The sequence below is a fragment of the Polyodon spathula genome, chromosome 19 (assembly GCF_017654505.1).
Source record: "Polyodon spathula isolate WHYD16114869_AA chromosome 19, ASM1765450v1, whole genome shotgun sequence".
NCBI lineage: Eukaryota > Metazoa > Chordata > Actinopteri > Acipenseriformes > Polyodontidae > Polyodon > Polyodon spathula.
Window position 1 is genome coordinate 30,336,867 of NC_054552.1, and position 15,912 is coordinate 30,352,778.

The 15,912-nt window shown below is 38.7% G+C and overlaps 1 protein-coding gene across 1 annotated transcript; it reads left to right on the forward strand.

The window, feature by feature from the left end:
• The first annotated feature begins 981 nt into the window (after positions 1–981).
• Positions 982–4,723, forward strand: tlnrd1 (talin rod domain containing 1). Its single transcript, XM_041219005.1, has 2 exons — positions 982–2,094; positions 3,031–4,723. Exons 1-2 carry the CDS (start codon positions 2,089–2,091, stop codon positions 4,132–4,134), a joined length of 1,110 nt encoding a protein of 369 aa, XP_041074939.1. The 5' UTR covers positions 982–2,088; the 3' UTR covers positions 4,135–4,723.
• Positions 4,724–15,912: the final 11,189 nt, after the last annotated feature.

Sequence of the window (15,912 nt, forward strand, 5' to 3'; positions counted from 1 at the left end):
TCTTAATGGTTTAGGGGAGCTAGTCACAAGGAAACATTTTAGTAAAGTACCAAATAACCAAAAAACTGCATTTCCTTTTGCGAATCAAATCGCATGCATTTTTTGCATGTAGATGTTTTATTCAAATGCACACATAGCAATGGGCTACTATGTTCTTTCCGTTAGATGTTTAACCAATGACGAACGCCATCCTCAACCCCGACCAAAAACTCTCACACTTCTGAACAATCACACGGCTTGAGCCCACGTAAGGCGTGTCCACAGAGACAAATCCCTCCTGTGTGACTTCTGGTTGGCTACTCCGCAGTCCCATCGTACTGTGTAGGTCGCGTTGAATCAGTGACGGTATAATTACCTCGGACAGCAAGGGATCAGATTACACCCGCCCACGGTAGTTTTCTGTTTCCCGAGCAGCAAGAACACACAGTACACCGAGGTAGGGCTGACCTAATAAAAAAAATGCATTCAAAATACAGTCCCCCCCCCCCCCCAGTATGTTTTCAAACCATTCAAATTGGGTCGGTGTTCATCGCGGTATATTATTGCCAACGATTTAAATCTACTTGTAAAATGTATATATTTTTTGCATTATATTATATAGCGAGATTATATTGATACATTAAACACACACACACACACACACACACACATATATATATATATATATATATATATATATATATATATATATATATAATTTTTTTGGTATTTTTGTATATGTGTGACAGTATGTTTCTTTCTTTATGTAATTTATTAATTTATTTATCTACTCTACTACCGTATATGCCAACGTGAACCAACCAACCCATAGTAAACTTTAGGACAAGTCAAGTAAAAATTGCATTTAATAAAAATTCAATAAAATAAAATGATCACATTTGTACGGTAATATGGGACTTTGTACAGAAATCGTTTATGTGCGAGCATCCAAGTAGTCAATCATTTAAAAAAAAAAACGGACGGAGGTGACGCACAACACAAACATATGGTTTAACTGAGGTTACAGCAAAGGCACAGCTGAAGATCTTAAAGCGCTGTTTCAGTGACAGTGTCCACAGAAAGTATTTACCGCTAACGACTCGGCTCAGATCTTTCCTTTGAAATTTCACGGGAAGCATCGGGAATTCGGGAGCGTGATGGAAGGGGCTAGGCCGGTCCGGTTTGGGAACGCTACCCCGCTTGCTGGAATATTGTAACTTTGTCCCCGCACCGGTAGTCGAATGCACCCACGTCGGGGCCTCGGCAAGGGATGGCTTGTGGCGGTGAGGACAGCAGTATGCCTTGAAACCCGGACAGAATAAAACCAGAGAAACAGAAGCTGCCACTTGGAACTGCGCCCACACTGAAAAGCTGTGTCCAAAAACCGGGAGTGCCGTTGCTTTTTTTTCGTTTTTACGCCGCGAAGTGTGTTTAAAAACCCAGCCTGAAAATAAGTTGCAGTATTTTGGCGAGTAGAGCGCTCCCTCGGCTTTTTGCTGTGTATAGTCAGGCAGCCCAAACACGGCCACACCTTCTCCTGCTTCCTGATCGGAGATGCAGCAGGAGCTGTGAAGAATCACGAGCAGTTCTTTTCGAAGGAGTTTTAAGGTAAACCTGTATCGTAAAAAGTATTGCTCTTAACTGGAGCTGAAGCAACGGTTTAAGAAGAATAGTTATCTGCTATGGATATCATCAAAACCGAAACCAGCCGCCGTCACCACCAACTCCAGGCGAGGAGGGGGTCATGCATCTCTTTTTCATAAGGGGGGCATTCGGACAATAGACATGCAAATGGGATTGTACCTGCAGAAAGAACTAGTTTACATAACGGGGTTTTGTATGAAAAAGAAACGATTAAAAGCCGAAAGAGGATAGCAGCAGCTCGCCAGTGGCTCCAGCTCGAGAGGCTTTTATTTTGTTACATTAATGGAATGATGATGCTGGAAAAGCACAGCGATCCTGGTGAGGTCACTCGGAACTGCACTGGTGGTGGTCGCATTAGAAGAGGCATGCAAGTGCCCGACAGGCACTATAGGGTGGTCAAACTGAGCTCAATCAGATCATACAGTTGTTGGTCAACGGTGCAAAGAAACTCTGCCGCCCTCTCGCATGCAGGTATTTTAAATTCCAAGTTACAAAAAAGTATATCAGCTCAATAACAGTACATAGACTATACCTTATATTTTTTGGTTGTTTTGGGAATTAAAAAATAAATAAATAAATGTTTTGCTTGTTTTAATTCTAACATAACTGCACTGTGCCGCTCTCTCCCGTGCCACTGCATTTTTTGTTTGTTATTATTATTATTATTATTATTATTAATATAATAATATAAATAATTATTATAATTATATTAAAATTACTGATCCTACGTATTTCATAAAGTCAACGCCCCTGGTAGTCCCCAGGGGTTTGCCAGTTTTATTTTTTGAAACTAGACTATATATATATAGAGTCGGGGGTTTGGGGGGGGGGGGGGGGGGGGGAGAGGACAGCCAAGGGCATTTGTAGAAACAGTAATTGAGAGTTTATTTATAGTGTGTGTGTGTGCTGTTTGGAAGCAAGGAGTAAACTAAAACACAGAAGACCGAAGCAACATTTAATTTCAGCTACAGTTTTAATGTAATGCTAGGCAGTTTTTGTATCGTTTTGAATACTATCAGATCTAAACCTGTCTCCTTTCTCCTGGCATCCACTCCCTGCACACTCCTGTCAGCTGTCTATTTCAGAGCTTGATTGAAAGCTGTCACTGACAGAGGGAAACTCTCAATCAGCAAAAAGACAGCGCCAGCCTCAGGAGTAAGCTTGTTGTGGGATAGTAACTATGTGAAAAGCCTGTTCTATATGTTGTCTGAAACACAGAAATAAGGCTGTTTGTAAAGTGCAGCACCTATGCCCATTTAAAATAATAGCAGTAACAATACAAATACAAATCACTTTATACATTTCAGTTTAAGAGTGCACAGTTTAAAAGGTTAGTAGCTGAGAACAAATGAAAAATGTCCAAGTTGCAACCCCCGAATATGATGTCTGTTATTTGAATTGTTTCAGAAATCCAAAATAAATCAGCTTGACCACCCTACTATGGCTAGTAGTGGCTCGGGCAAATCTACTAGCGAGGGTTCATCCAGCCATCTCAGCGGCAGCGGCGGCTCACAACAGAGGAAAAAACTCTCCTCCTTTTGTGATACCTGCAAAAGCAAGATGCAGCTGGTGGCGGATTTGCTTCTGTTGTCCAGTGAGACGAGACCGGTCGTAAATACAGATGGCCTTTATGTCGCCGAGACTTTTGAGAAGTGCAGGGATACCGTCATCGCCAGGACCAAGGAACTTTCCATCCTGACGCACGATATCCAGAGCCAGCTCAACATGGGCAAGTTCACCGAGGTAGGGGACCGGCTGATGGAAATGGGGGACCTGGTGGTCTCATTGACTGAGTATTCAGCGCACGCTGCTTACCTGGCTGCAGTGGAGACCCCAGGCTCCCAGCCTGCTCTACCGGGCTTAGTGGATCGCTACAAAGTGACCCGGTGCAGGCATGAAGTGGAGCAAAGCTGTGGCATCCTGAGGACCACCGCGTTAGGAGAGCTGACCCCACAGCTTTTACTGGAGGTGTCTCAAAACATCTCAAAAAACCTAAAGACCCTGACAGATGCCTGTGTCCTGGCCAGTGATAAATCCAAAGACAAGTTTGCCAAGGAGCAGTTTAAACTGAGCGTGAAGTGTATGAGTACCAGTGCCACTGCCCTCCTGGCCTGCGTTAAAGAGGTGAAAACATCTCCCAGTGAACTGACAAGGAACAGGTGCGTCCTGTTCAGCGGACCTTTGGTGCAGTCTGTGCATGCCTTGGTGGGCTTTGCTACTGAGCCCCAGTTTTTGGGCAAAGCTGCCACCATCAACCCCGAGGGGAAGGCAGTGCAGACTGCGGTTCTCGGAGGCGCCATGAGTGTGGTTTCAGCTTGTGTGCTCCTGACTCAAGGTCTCAGGGATGTAGCCCAACATCCAGAAAGTAGCACCAAGATGCCTGATTACAGGGAGCGATTGCGGAATTCTGCTTGTGCCGTCTCCGATGGATGCAACTTGCTATCTCAGGCACTAAGGGACAGATCTTCACCCAGGACTTTACCGCCAGTTAATTCCCATTCTGTGAATTAAAAACCTTAAAATAACATCTTAACAACAATTTTTATATACCAAAGAATTTTTATTGGATTTACCCTGCTCTGTTTAAAATCATCATAATAGACAAAGTAAAAGCAGCAAGGATGGCTAATGGTGACATGTAAGCTGGTCTGAGATTAATACACAATTTGATTGTGTAAAAAAAAAAAAAAAAAAGAGCGAGCTTTAATCGCGCTGGATGTGATTTGAGGTCTCTCTTAACTTTCAGAAATCTCTTTTGACCTTCATCATTAGCCAAATCTGTGCAAAGTTAAAATGAAATGTAATAAAAAGGTTACCTCAGTTTTCAAACATTTGAAAACACAGCATATGAAATGATGGATGTAGCTATACGTGTCTGACCTTTTGAAATCGTGATATGTAGAAGTGAATCAGTTGTGTAAAAGTGGAGAGTGGCAGTTGTGTTTATGTTTTCCATAAGTGAATTTAACTGGGTAAAAGCTGCTGTGAGCGTGTTCTAGAGATTTTACACTATGTACCAGACTTGCTAGTCTTTTTAATGTGTTTTGATCATGCATGTACTGGAGTATTTATTTCAACTATTAAAATGTTGTTTCTCATACGCCTCCTTGTCGGTTAAGTCCTTGCTGTCATTCAGCCTGAAGTACCTCTCCTCTGCTTTAGCATAGCTGCCCGCGGTCTTCAAAGCATCATCTTGTGCATTTAATGCTTTAGAAATGTGCCTGATTCATTTAAAAGCATACAAGTGAGAAGAGATCATCTTAATTTTAAATTGAGTTAGCTTGAAAAATAAAGGTTTTGTGTCTTGCAGATGGTAACTAATACATGTGGTTTACATAATATGACAACATGCATTGTGGACAAATCAATATGCAGTGAGCGTGGGTAGTTTGCGTTCTGCAGTGAAATTGCAGGTAGGTAGGCAGATGGACATGGTGCAAGTGCTGGGTGCTGTATTGTTAAGGATCAGGTAAAAACTGCAAATGTATATGCATTGTACTGTAGCTGGAGAGATGTAGGTTTCAGACTCTAGTAAACAAGCCTTTCACTGTCTTTAATTATTTTATGTACTGTATTTTGCCAAAAAGCCATTGGAACTAACCAACACGGAATGATGGTTTTGTTGTTGCTTTCCTGTGGAACTGCAGCTGATTGATCTGGGTACTCCAGTTACCAGAAGCTGTTCTATACACCTTGTTACGGTATTGCTTTTCAGATTTGAATGTGGATTGCACTTTTGCTGATTTTAAATCGGGCGCAACAAAAGCATCCAGGTTATGTTGTTCTTTTGAGGAATGTATCCTAAGGAATAAGCATGTACTGCGCTTTGAACCAATTAAAAACCTTAATATACTCTCTGAGCAGCACACTTTCAAATAATGTAGTACCTTTTTTTTTTATAGCAGATTATTATACTCATTGGAGACTTGTCGACCAGTAATTGTAGAACCTTATGATGTCTTAGACCTCTTGTTATTAAAATTCATCAATAACTCATATACACACAATGATGAATTGATTACTATACTCAAACAAGTTCTGAAATTCAGGACTGGGTGCTGGACGACTGGTCCAAGAAGTCAAACCCCAATACTTTTAGAAATGATATACTTTGAATTAGTTTTTTTTTTTATAGGTTATTAGTGCGCTTATCCAAAAACTGAGTTGGTAAAACTGTAGTTTAAACGGGGCTTGAGTAAAATAAAAAATGCAGTATTTCCTGTATTTGACGACCATTTCTAGCACTTTAGCACTTTGTAGCACTATCGAACGTGTCGACTTGTTTGCTGTTGGGAAGAGCCACTTGATTGTAACAAACAGAATATGTTGTTGATAGCAAAAAAGTGCCCTTTAACAGTCGCAAGCATTACATTTCCTTCAGCTGAAAATGAAAATATATCGAGCAGTTTTTGGGTAACGAAGCATTTCTTCCTTTTACATGTCAGTTTCAAAAGCGGTCATGCCCTTGAATTGTTGTTTATAGGGTTTATAAGAGGCATTGCTTCCAGCCGAGGAATAAACAGAATACAAATCAAAAACGTTACGTCACCACAAATATATACCAGTGATCAATGTACGTTTATTTAAATAAAGTCTTATTTATACTGGACAGTAGCAAATTGATACATAGATACTGTCCCGCTGATAGGCCGTTTAACAGCCAGAATAACATTATTCTCAATCAGTCAGCATTTTACTTAACTCGAGTAGAAATAATTCATTAATAGATCCTTTTTCAATTTGTAAGGTGTTTTCATAATTGATTAGATTGTTTTCAGAATCTTTTTTTTTTTTCTGTATATAAAAAGATGTGCCTCTTTCACAGAATATATGTAAAGGAAAGGACCTTGTCTGTCCTATTAGATGAGCGACTAGGGCTGGAGTGCACAGGGCAAATATACTAGTCTTAAAGTTGGTCTTGAACCCTAAGCCCGACGTTATTACGTCTAACTGATATATTTTAATTACGCCTGGTGCCGTAACCAACAACTAGTTCAGATGTAACTGAGCGCTGCGTTAATGCTTAAGCCTGGCATAACTAATGCGAGTTCATGTGAATACAATTGTATATTCAAATAAAAATATCACCGAAATTCCAAATTAGTTGTTGCTAATCACTTTCTACACCCCGCGATCTTAAAAATGAACGTTTCTTTAAATATATTAAAAAAAAAAAAAAAAAAATAAATGGAAGCACCAAAATCAAAAAAGAGAAACTAATTTTATCGACGAGAAGATAAGAAAATGAATTGAATTATATCAGACGAACAAATTAATGCTTACAGCCAAACAAAATAACAAAAAGAAAAAGCAGGACATTTGGAAAGACACCACAAACTGTGTTAATGAATGCTGTAATGAATATCGCAGTGTGGGCAAAAAAGGACAGTAGTAGTGGTAAAAACCCCTTAACTCGTGGAGTACCCGCACCCAAAATATCAATTCACACGGGAGGGGCGAAGGGAAACACAATATATGTGTGTAAGGGCACTAATGCTTTTGGTTTATCGCAGTGTGGGACAAAAAAGCACAGTCATGTGCCCCCTTTTCGGAGTGGTTAAGTGCCCGCACGTGGGTTGAAATATCTATTTTCACACGGGGACCGCAGGGGTGTACCCTTTTTTTTTTTTTTTTTGGTTCCTGGGTAGTAAGTGTTATTTCCTAATTTCTTATGCCTCAAAAGTATAGAAAATGGCTATTATTCCCCCACAAACTTTGCTTTTGTGACCAGGACAGTGATATTTTGAAATGTACCTATTTTCCAGAACATTCCAGATAGATTCAGTGCTGAGTAAACTTGGAGTAACTTCTAGAACTTTCTAGTAATATAAATAGTAGTATAAATACAGGGGCCTTAAGCCCACCAGTTCAGTTTAGTTCCAGCTGCCTAAGTGGATACATATCTGCATTTTTCTGAGATGGCATCAAGAGGCTGCAATGGTGGCATTCCTGATGGGTCTCCAAGGCGGTTTTACCAAGTTTCCCTGCTATCTTTGCCTTTGGGACAGCAGGGACACCAAGGCGCACTACCACAGGCGGGACTGGCCACAGCGGACCGAGTTCTCTGTGGGGAGGAACAACGTCAAGTGGGAGCCACTGGTGGACCCCTGGAAGGTGCTGATGCCACCACTGCACATCAAATTGGGCCTTATGAAACAATTTGTCAGAGCTCTAGATAAGGAGTCGGCAGCCTTCAAGTACCTTCAAGACTTCTTCCCTAAGCTGTCTGAGGCAAAGGTCAAAGCCGGTGTCTTCGTTGGACCACAGATAAAGAAGATCCTGGAGTGCAATGAATTCCCCAAGAAGCTCACTAGTAAGGAGAAAGCAGCTTGGAACAGCTTTGTCGCAGTGTTCGGGGCTTCCTGGGCAATCACAAGGCCGATAACTATGTGGAGCTGGTTGAGACTCTGGTGAAGAACTACGGCACAATGGGCTGTAGGATGTCCCTCAAAGTCCATATCCTTGATGCTCATCTTGATAAATTCAAGGAGAACATGGGAGCGTACTCGGAGGAGCAAGGCGAGCGCTTCCACCAGGATATACTGGACTTTGAATGCCGCTACCAAGGACAGTATAACGAGAACATGATGGGAGACTACATTTGGGGGCTGATTCGTGAAAGTGATTTACAGTATAATCGTAAATCTCGAAAAACTACTCACTTCTAAATCTTTTGTAGTCATTTTTGTATTACTTTAGTATAAATACATGTTAATTTGGATTCATATGTTTTTTTCTGACTTTATGTGAACGAAAAGACACAAATTCACCTGTTTTCTCATTGGAAATAGGTAAATTTCAAAATATCACTGTCCTGGTCACAAAAGCAAAGTTTGTGGGGAATAATAGCCATTTTCTATACTTTTGAGGTATAAGCAATTAGGAAATAACACTTACTACCCAGGAACAAAAATTGTGTTACATAGTGTAATCGATATATTCGGAGAAGATTCTCCAGCATTCACTGGTTTGGTCGGGGTTGACAGTGGCATTCAACAAGACGACAGTGAAAACTGTCTGGTTTCTCTGCTAGTTGAAAGTGATGACAGTTGTGCAGTTATAATATTTATAAGCTAAATTTCCTAATTCTTAAAGCTATGTGTTAAGAACTGTATCTATTTATTAACCATAATATGCAGGCTACTGTGGTATAAACAATACACACTCCACACGCAAGTATTAATTGTAACTTAATCTACTATTTTGAAATCGTTGTTCAAGTGAATACAAGTATATTTTGCGTTGTTAAGATTTTTTAAAATAGTACACCTGGGACTAAATCCTTATGTCTGCTGTTTATGAGGCGTAGGATTTAAGACCAGGTTTAACTCACACAAACACGTACGTCCCGGTGGTGCACAAGGTGTAAATTTTAAGTCAGGCTTATTTACAGTTTTAAGTCTGACGTAGCCTAAAGCCAGGGGTACGCTCTGTTGGTGCACTCCAGCCCAGGGTCAGAAACAGTGCAGCATTGTGACTTTGCCAGCGATTGCCTTCACAGAAATCCAGCAGGGGCCCAGGCCCAATCAGGAGCTTCATAGTTATCCTTTGTACTTTTGACAATACCTTTTAACTCTGAAGGCGATGTAAACGCATCTGGGGATTCTTGCAGAGGGGGGCTGTATACTGCTAGCTGTGAAAAATCACATTGGAAAAGCGAAGACCTGCTTTTCATGATAAAGTAAAACATGTATTGGGACACAGAAGGCTCACAGATAGATCCCTACAATAACTGCTTGCTGTATTTTAATTGTATTTAGCAATGTCAAAAATCACCTCTTTAGGTAAACACCAGCAGCAATAATATAGTTTATGAGCAGCAAGTAATCTTGTGCCCCAGTTCTTGTAAGGTAGGTTTCATTTGCTTGGAAAGTTAAGTTCTCTTTTGTTCTGTTGTATTGTAGTTGGATGCCACTTCTACATTTGTACACGTGACTAGGTTGTATCGTTTGGACCTGCTCACTGTGACCTTTACAGTAAGCAGCTTGCAGTGTACACACCAGTGAAAGCTAAAATTAATGTCATGTCCTGTGCCAGAAAAGCTCCTGTGAATTGCAATCATTCTGTCTTTGACTGCAAGACACTTTACAAGCAAGCTACTGTGGGTTATTATTTATAATATACAAGTATTGAAAAAAAGTAAAAAGGTCTTTTTAATTTCCCAGGTACCATAAATATTGTTCAAGAGATGTGGGAGTGGCCATGTGGTTTTTAACATGACTAAATGAAGCTGCTTTGTTTGTTTGTGGAATAGGAACTGCATTTTTTCTCGGTTTTTCTAAAGGCGTAGATGTTTGTATTTATTTTTTTTGCGAGTGAAGTTGTCTTGTTCTGGCCATGCTATCCACGTTTATAACTGTATTCATTCTTAGATCATTGTACAGCATAACAAAAGGCCCATCAGTATTTTTGCTACACTGCATGGGTCTATTGAGAATACATTCATTGTAGATTGTATAAGGAATGCTTTCCTTTCACAACTGTGCTATGACACTGAATAACGAGTGATGCATGTGATGATACTGTTCAGTTTTAAAGATATTGCAGCACTGTCCCTCTGTGCTTCTGTATTGCTGATGGTGTGTATGACTCACTGGTCAATAGTTAATTTATATGTGTTGCAATGGGGCTGTTTAGGGACTGCCCCTGAAGGAATAAAACCAATCCAGTTAAGCCTGATTTTTTTTTTTCATCCTAAGGAAAACAATGAGGGAAATATATTGAGCCCCTGTTTCTTTCTTTTAATAGAAATCCAAATGGTCTCTTGAAACAAGGGCACATCTTTGTGAGCTCATTGAAGCCACCTTTTCAGACAGATGTTAAATAGACCCAGATTTTGATTGAAGTAGAAATCCTGTCATCCTGAAGCAATAACTGGGTAGCCCACATAGATTTATTTTAAAAATACAAAACAGGATTAGTGGCCTATTTCTTTTTTTTTGTTACTTTAAAAAAAAATAAGAGTCTGATTCGTATTAATGTTTATATTGTTTTACAAACAATAGTTACATTTCTGATCTGTAATTAAGTTAATTTAAGTCGGGTTTAGTTCAAACCTGTCAAACTCAACTAGATTGGTTCTTCAAATGTAATCCATTATTTAATGAATTTATAAAATGAAAATCTACATTGAAAAATCACAAGTACCACAGCAGAAAAAATATGCACAATATGTGTGTTGTGTCTGTTGTGTGTGTGTGTGTGTGTGTTTTTTTTTTTAAGAATGGAGCTCGAATTACATTAAAACTGATGAAAGGATTCTGCAAAAACAAGAAGGGTTGACACCATGCTAAGCAATTATCCTATGACTCTGAATTCTGTTCAGTGTAAGCCACACTAAATTTGTTAACCAAACCTTTTTTTTTTTTGTTTTTTGTTTTTTTAGTGTTGGCTTATCAGACAACTACTTTGTAATTAAAAATGTACTTTGTTACCTAATCTGGAATTATTAATTACGAACATGAAAGAAGTTGGGCAATGCAGTTTTTATTGAAGGGTTTAGGGGATAAACCTCTGTATTATAAATTGGTTACAGTATGGTCTTTTGTGGAGCATCATTGTTTGAAGGATTTTAATATTTTCCATGATTCATTCTATTTTTGGACAGGAAAGAGCATTTTCCCATGCACTGTATCTCAATCTCAAGGCTGAGCGGCACTCTCTCAGTATTGCAGTTAATCGTGTTTTATTACAACGTCAATGCAGCCTTTGAAGGAGACTCAAGCCTCATTTCCAGCACAACATAGCACTGATCAGTTCCATTTCTTATCTCTGAGACTGATAAGCATTGCAAAGCTCCATATCCACTCTTGTTCCTGTTTGAAGTCTGGATTCCCTTTATCCTGGTTACGATCCCGCAGTTGAAAGTGCACCTTCTCAACATTAACCAGGCTAACATTCCATATGCCACGTCCTATTAAAACTGTCCCACTGCTCGCTGGCCACTAGCCAGACAGAAGCCAGTCTAATAATCTGCTTTAATGAAATCCTGTTATTAAAGTGTGGTTTTACATTTTGTGATGAATCAATCTCCTGGCATTTGGTTTTCTTATATGTGATGCCTGCTGATTTTAAATGAAAAAAAAAAGTATATATAATGTTAATCTTCTCTTCCATACATTATGTGACATGCAAATGGTAGGAGAGAGGTTTAGGGTTTTGTATCTTGCTCATCATCATAAAATTATATTGCTGACAAAAGAGAATGCGTTTAGCAGAGCTAAGAAAAACAAGCCTCAACCTTCCCAGATTCCATTTTTAGAAAATGAATGTTAACTTTTAAGTTTGAACAAGTATCTTTAGTGACCCCTCGATCATCTGCCCTTTCTGGTTTTGCCAAAACTATTTGTTCTCAACAGGAAACCAATAGCTTGGGCTATCGGGAGACATTTCCTTCGGAGCACAAAATGTCTGAGTAATAATTTCAAGCAAGGCTTCGCCCATTTCCTGCAAAAGGAGGAAAGTTTGCCGATCCCATTCCCATTAGAGCCGCTTGCTCCTATCCCTACTGTGGTGTAATGCTCTCTCTTCAAGGGAGATGGAGATTGTTTCCCCAAACAGCACTTAACCCAATACCCTGTTCCCCAGAAGTTGTGTTATTGTAAACACATGTCACTTTCACAGCGTCAAGGAAATCAGCCAATCAGAGGTTTGAGTTTTGCAGTGTAACATTTTGCTTGAAAGAGGGGAGAGATTTGTAGAAAGAGAACAGTATCCATCTTAACACTTAGAAACCATTTGCATGTAAGATTTTTGGAAAGGGAACAAAAAACTCACCTATTAATATTTTAAATCTAAAAAAAGATAATTTCCAAAATAGATTTTTTTTTTTATAGGTTAAGTAAAGCTAAATTGTTTATCTTGTATGTAAGTTTTTTAAACCACCTGTTCGTTATGCCACATGAGTATGAAATCAAAATTGCAAGGGAAAAAAACCAAAAAAAAAAAAACATTTTACACACATGGTAGCTTGCCAAGCATGCAGACATGAAAATAGAATGCTAAATCCATTTTAAACAGTGGTTGCACCTTTGTGAGCAAAATACATTCTCCCATTCACACACAGCTTGTTTATCAGTGTGAGAAATGTCCCTTATGTGCTACAATTGATAATATTTTCTCATATACAAATAGCCCTTCAAAGTTTAAACAGTACATTTCACAATACAACCAACAAGTTTGGCTTTGCCATCAAGAAGCCTACAATTGAATTACACTTTTGAGTTAAACTCAGAGCGTAGCACAAAGCAGTTCTCAAATTGAACCTCATCTTTATCTCTAAATATACTAAATTATCTTTTTAATTAATAGAACTATAGAATTGTGTCAGTACTATAGAAACATATGACGTTTATAGTATATACTAAAAAGTTTCAGATGATAGAGAGTTAATAGAACTCTTACCTTAGTCATTAGTGTTACAGCTGACTTATCAGATGACAAGGATTTTGAGGAAGTAAATTCATCCAGGTTTTTATATGTAAGGTCACATGACTAACAATTAAGTATCTGGTTTGCATTATCCACTTCAAGCTTTGTTTGTGGTTATTGGTACCTATTCAAAGAATAATCTAACAAAGATCATCAGTCAGGTGGAGATGTTATCTTTTGTAAACTCCTTCTCTTAAGAAAACAGTTGCAAAAGAAACCTGTTTTTTTACTGTAGTACATGGCCTTGATATATAATTTCAATTGTCAGAAATGTAGATTTTTTTTACTTGTGTGCTTCATATTGAAACTGAAAATATACGGATCTAGCATTCTAATGCATCAGAATGAGACAGAGGTCAAGTGTAATTGAAAGATTTAAAAAAATGACCACCTATGCATGCCAGTGCATACCAAACATGCCACACCAGTTGTGGTGTGCTATTTAAACACATTTAAGAATAGCACAAATGGGTCAATTATAAAGCTTTTTTTTTTTTTTTTTTTTTAGAAATAGACACCTTATAAACTTACTATAAAAAAAATTAAGAGGCAGGCTAATAACCATTGCTGCTTGGATAATTACAATAGACGGTACACTATGGTATGAATAAGGAATACAGTCATTTAACTCAATCTCAATGCAGGTATAATTGGAACAGGTATAATTGTCTGGACCCTGCACAATATTCCTTTGAAAGACAAGTTACTCCTTTCTTGCCGAGTTAACCAGTATAACTTGAGAGAGGTACCCCTTTACACTGTCAACACTGCAGCAGGTGCGTCTATTGTTACTCACCAGCAAGGTCTCCATGTCTGTTCCGTCAGCACAAAATGAATGCCTCTGTTTTGAGAGAGGATACTCTATAGACGCTGGTAAAACATGGTTCTGTGCTAACAATGGAGACTCCTCGCTGAATGTGAAGAATCGCTGTGTTACATTCCAAAGTGTTAAGCAATCAAAGGAATAGCTAGACTGTAGATGCAGGGTCAAGGGTCATGACAAGGCCAGCATTGACGGTTGCGTTCGTCACATTTACATGGCAAAAGTATTCTTGAAATGTCAGTATTCCAAATATGAGAATATAACATTCAGAATAATCTGTTGTCAAATAACGGTTCAGTCGTAGGCAACCGTTGATATTTTGAAGAAGATTATTATTATTATTATTATTATTATTATTATTATTATGATGAACAGAAGTGGTATAGCCCTCTGTTCAGTTTTTGTTACTTTCTAATGTACGCACTTAATGGAAAATTATTATTTCTATGTTATATGTGAACGGAAGGTATAAAACCGACTCGTTCCCATTGAGATTACGGGAACCGTGTGTTGGAGCTTTTTGGCTGCTGGCCTCTTTATTAGTTATTTATGACGGAATTGATTAAGTTTCCATTTCTGAAAATATTTATTCCTGTTGTGGGGAAAAAGTAGAGTTGGGATTGGATCTGAACCTTGCAGGAGACTTTGTGGGATTATCACATGTTGTTGTTTGCTCAGGAGTTTGGGTGTTTTTTATAACTGTTTCCAGATACACTCATTACATTTCAGTTTACAGTTCAGCTTCAGTCTGACTTTTACTACATCAGGAACCATGTTATTGGAAGTGTTGGTATCGGAAACACACCCAAGGCTTTGATTTTAGTTTGGTACCCAATGATTCAATCCAAGAATCACTATGCATACAAATACAAGGGTATGAAACTAACCCTATAAAACAATAACATCATAATCCTAACTGTACAATATACAACACTCACCAATTGTGATTTTGTTACCATGAGCACATTTGTAACAATTGTAAGTCGCCCTGAACGAGGGCTTCTGCTAAGAAATAAATAATAATTTGCAGTGAGGACTTGAATTTAAGTTCAGAATGACTGCACACACACACACACACACACACACACTGTACACTGGGAGTGTGCATGTCTGTTACAGCTTTATAGTTTATGCTTTACACTAAATGGTATTTCTTCGATTGCTCTTCTGTTTTCTAGTGAATTAACACACACACACACACACACACTGTTGAATCTCTAATGACTGAATGTCTTTTGCTGGCTGATCTCCACAGTACAGTCCTGATGACTTTAATTGAGACTACATTGCAGACAGATTAGGAATTTAACCCAAGGCTTATGATTGAGATCCATGAGTGTTGTAGAAGTCTACAGTTCTAGTGTCTAGTTTGGAGGTAGTACTAAAGTTTATTTACGTGTGTGGTACTCTCTCACTCAATTCAAAATGTACACACATACGTGATCCATCAGAATTGTTCTTCTGAAACAGGGCACTGGTGACTGCAGCATGGGAAGAAATGTTACTGCATGGATTGTCATGGGATATCGTCTTTTACAACATTTGATGGATGACTAGAAGACAGAAAACTGAAGCAGAGAAGTTGCAAAAGGTTATTCCTCAAGAGTGAAAGAGTTTCTGTAAAATATATTTATAATTAAAAATAAATACATAATAATAATTATTATTTGCTTGCCATAAGCCAACATGTTTTAGACACTACCCCTGGCCTGGAGTGCAGTGTCCATCCAACTTGAAATACTTAGAATTGATGTAATCTGGATGCATTTTTGCAGGTGCTATTGTCCCTAGATACGAATATTGACAAAACTGGAGTCTGCAAAGCGGGACAAAACAAAAGTGTAGAAATCATCTGGAGTTTCCAAGTAAGTTTTTAATCGGTTTATTCCTTTAGTACACAGTAAAAGAAGATTCTTAGCCTATTCCCCTTGTTACCTTTGACCCTACTATGTGTCTTTCAAGGGATATTTTATCCCCCCAAGTGCACATCCATACACACAGGAGGACAAGGGCTGCCTTTGTATCCCTATTGCTCC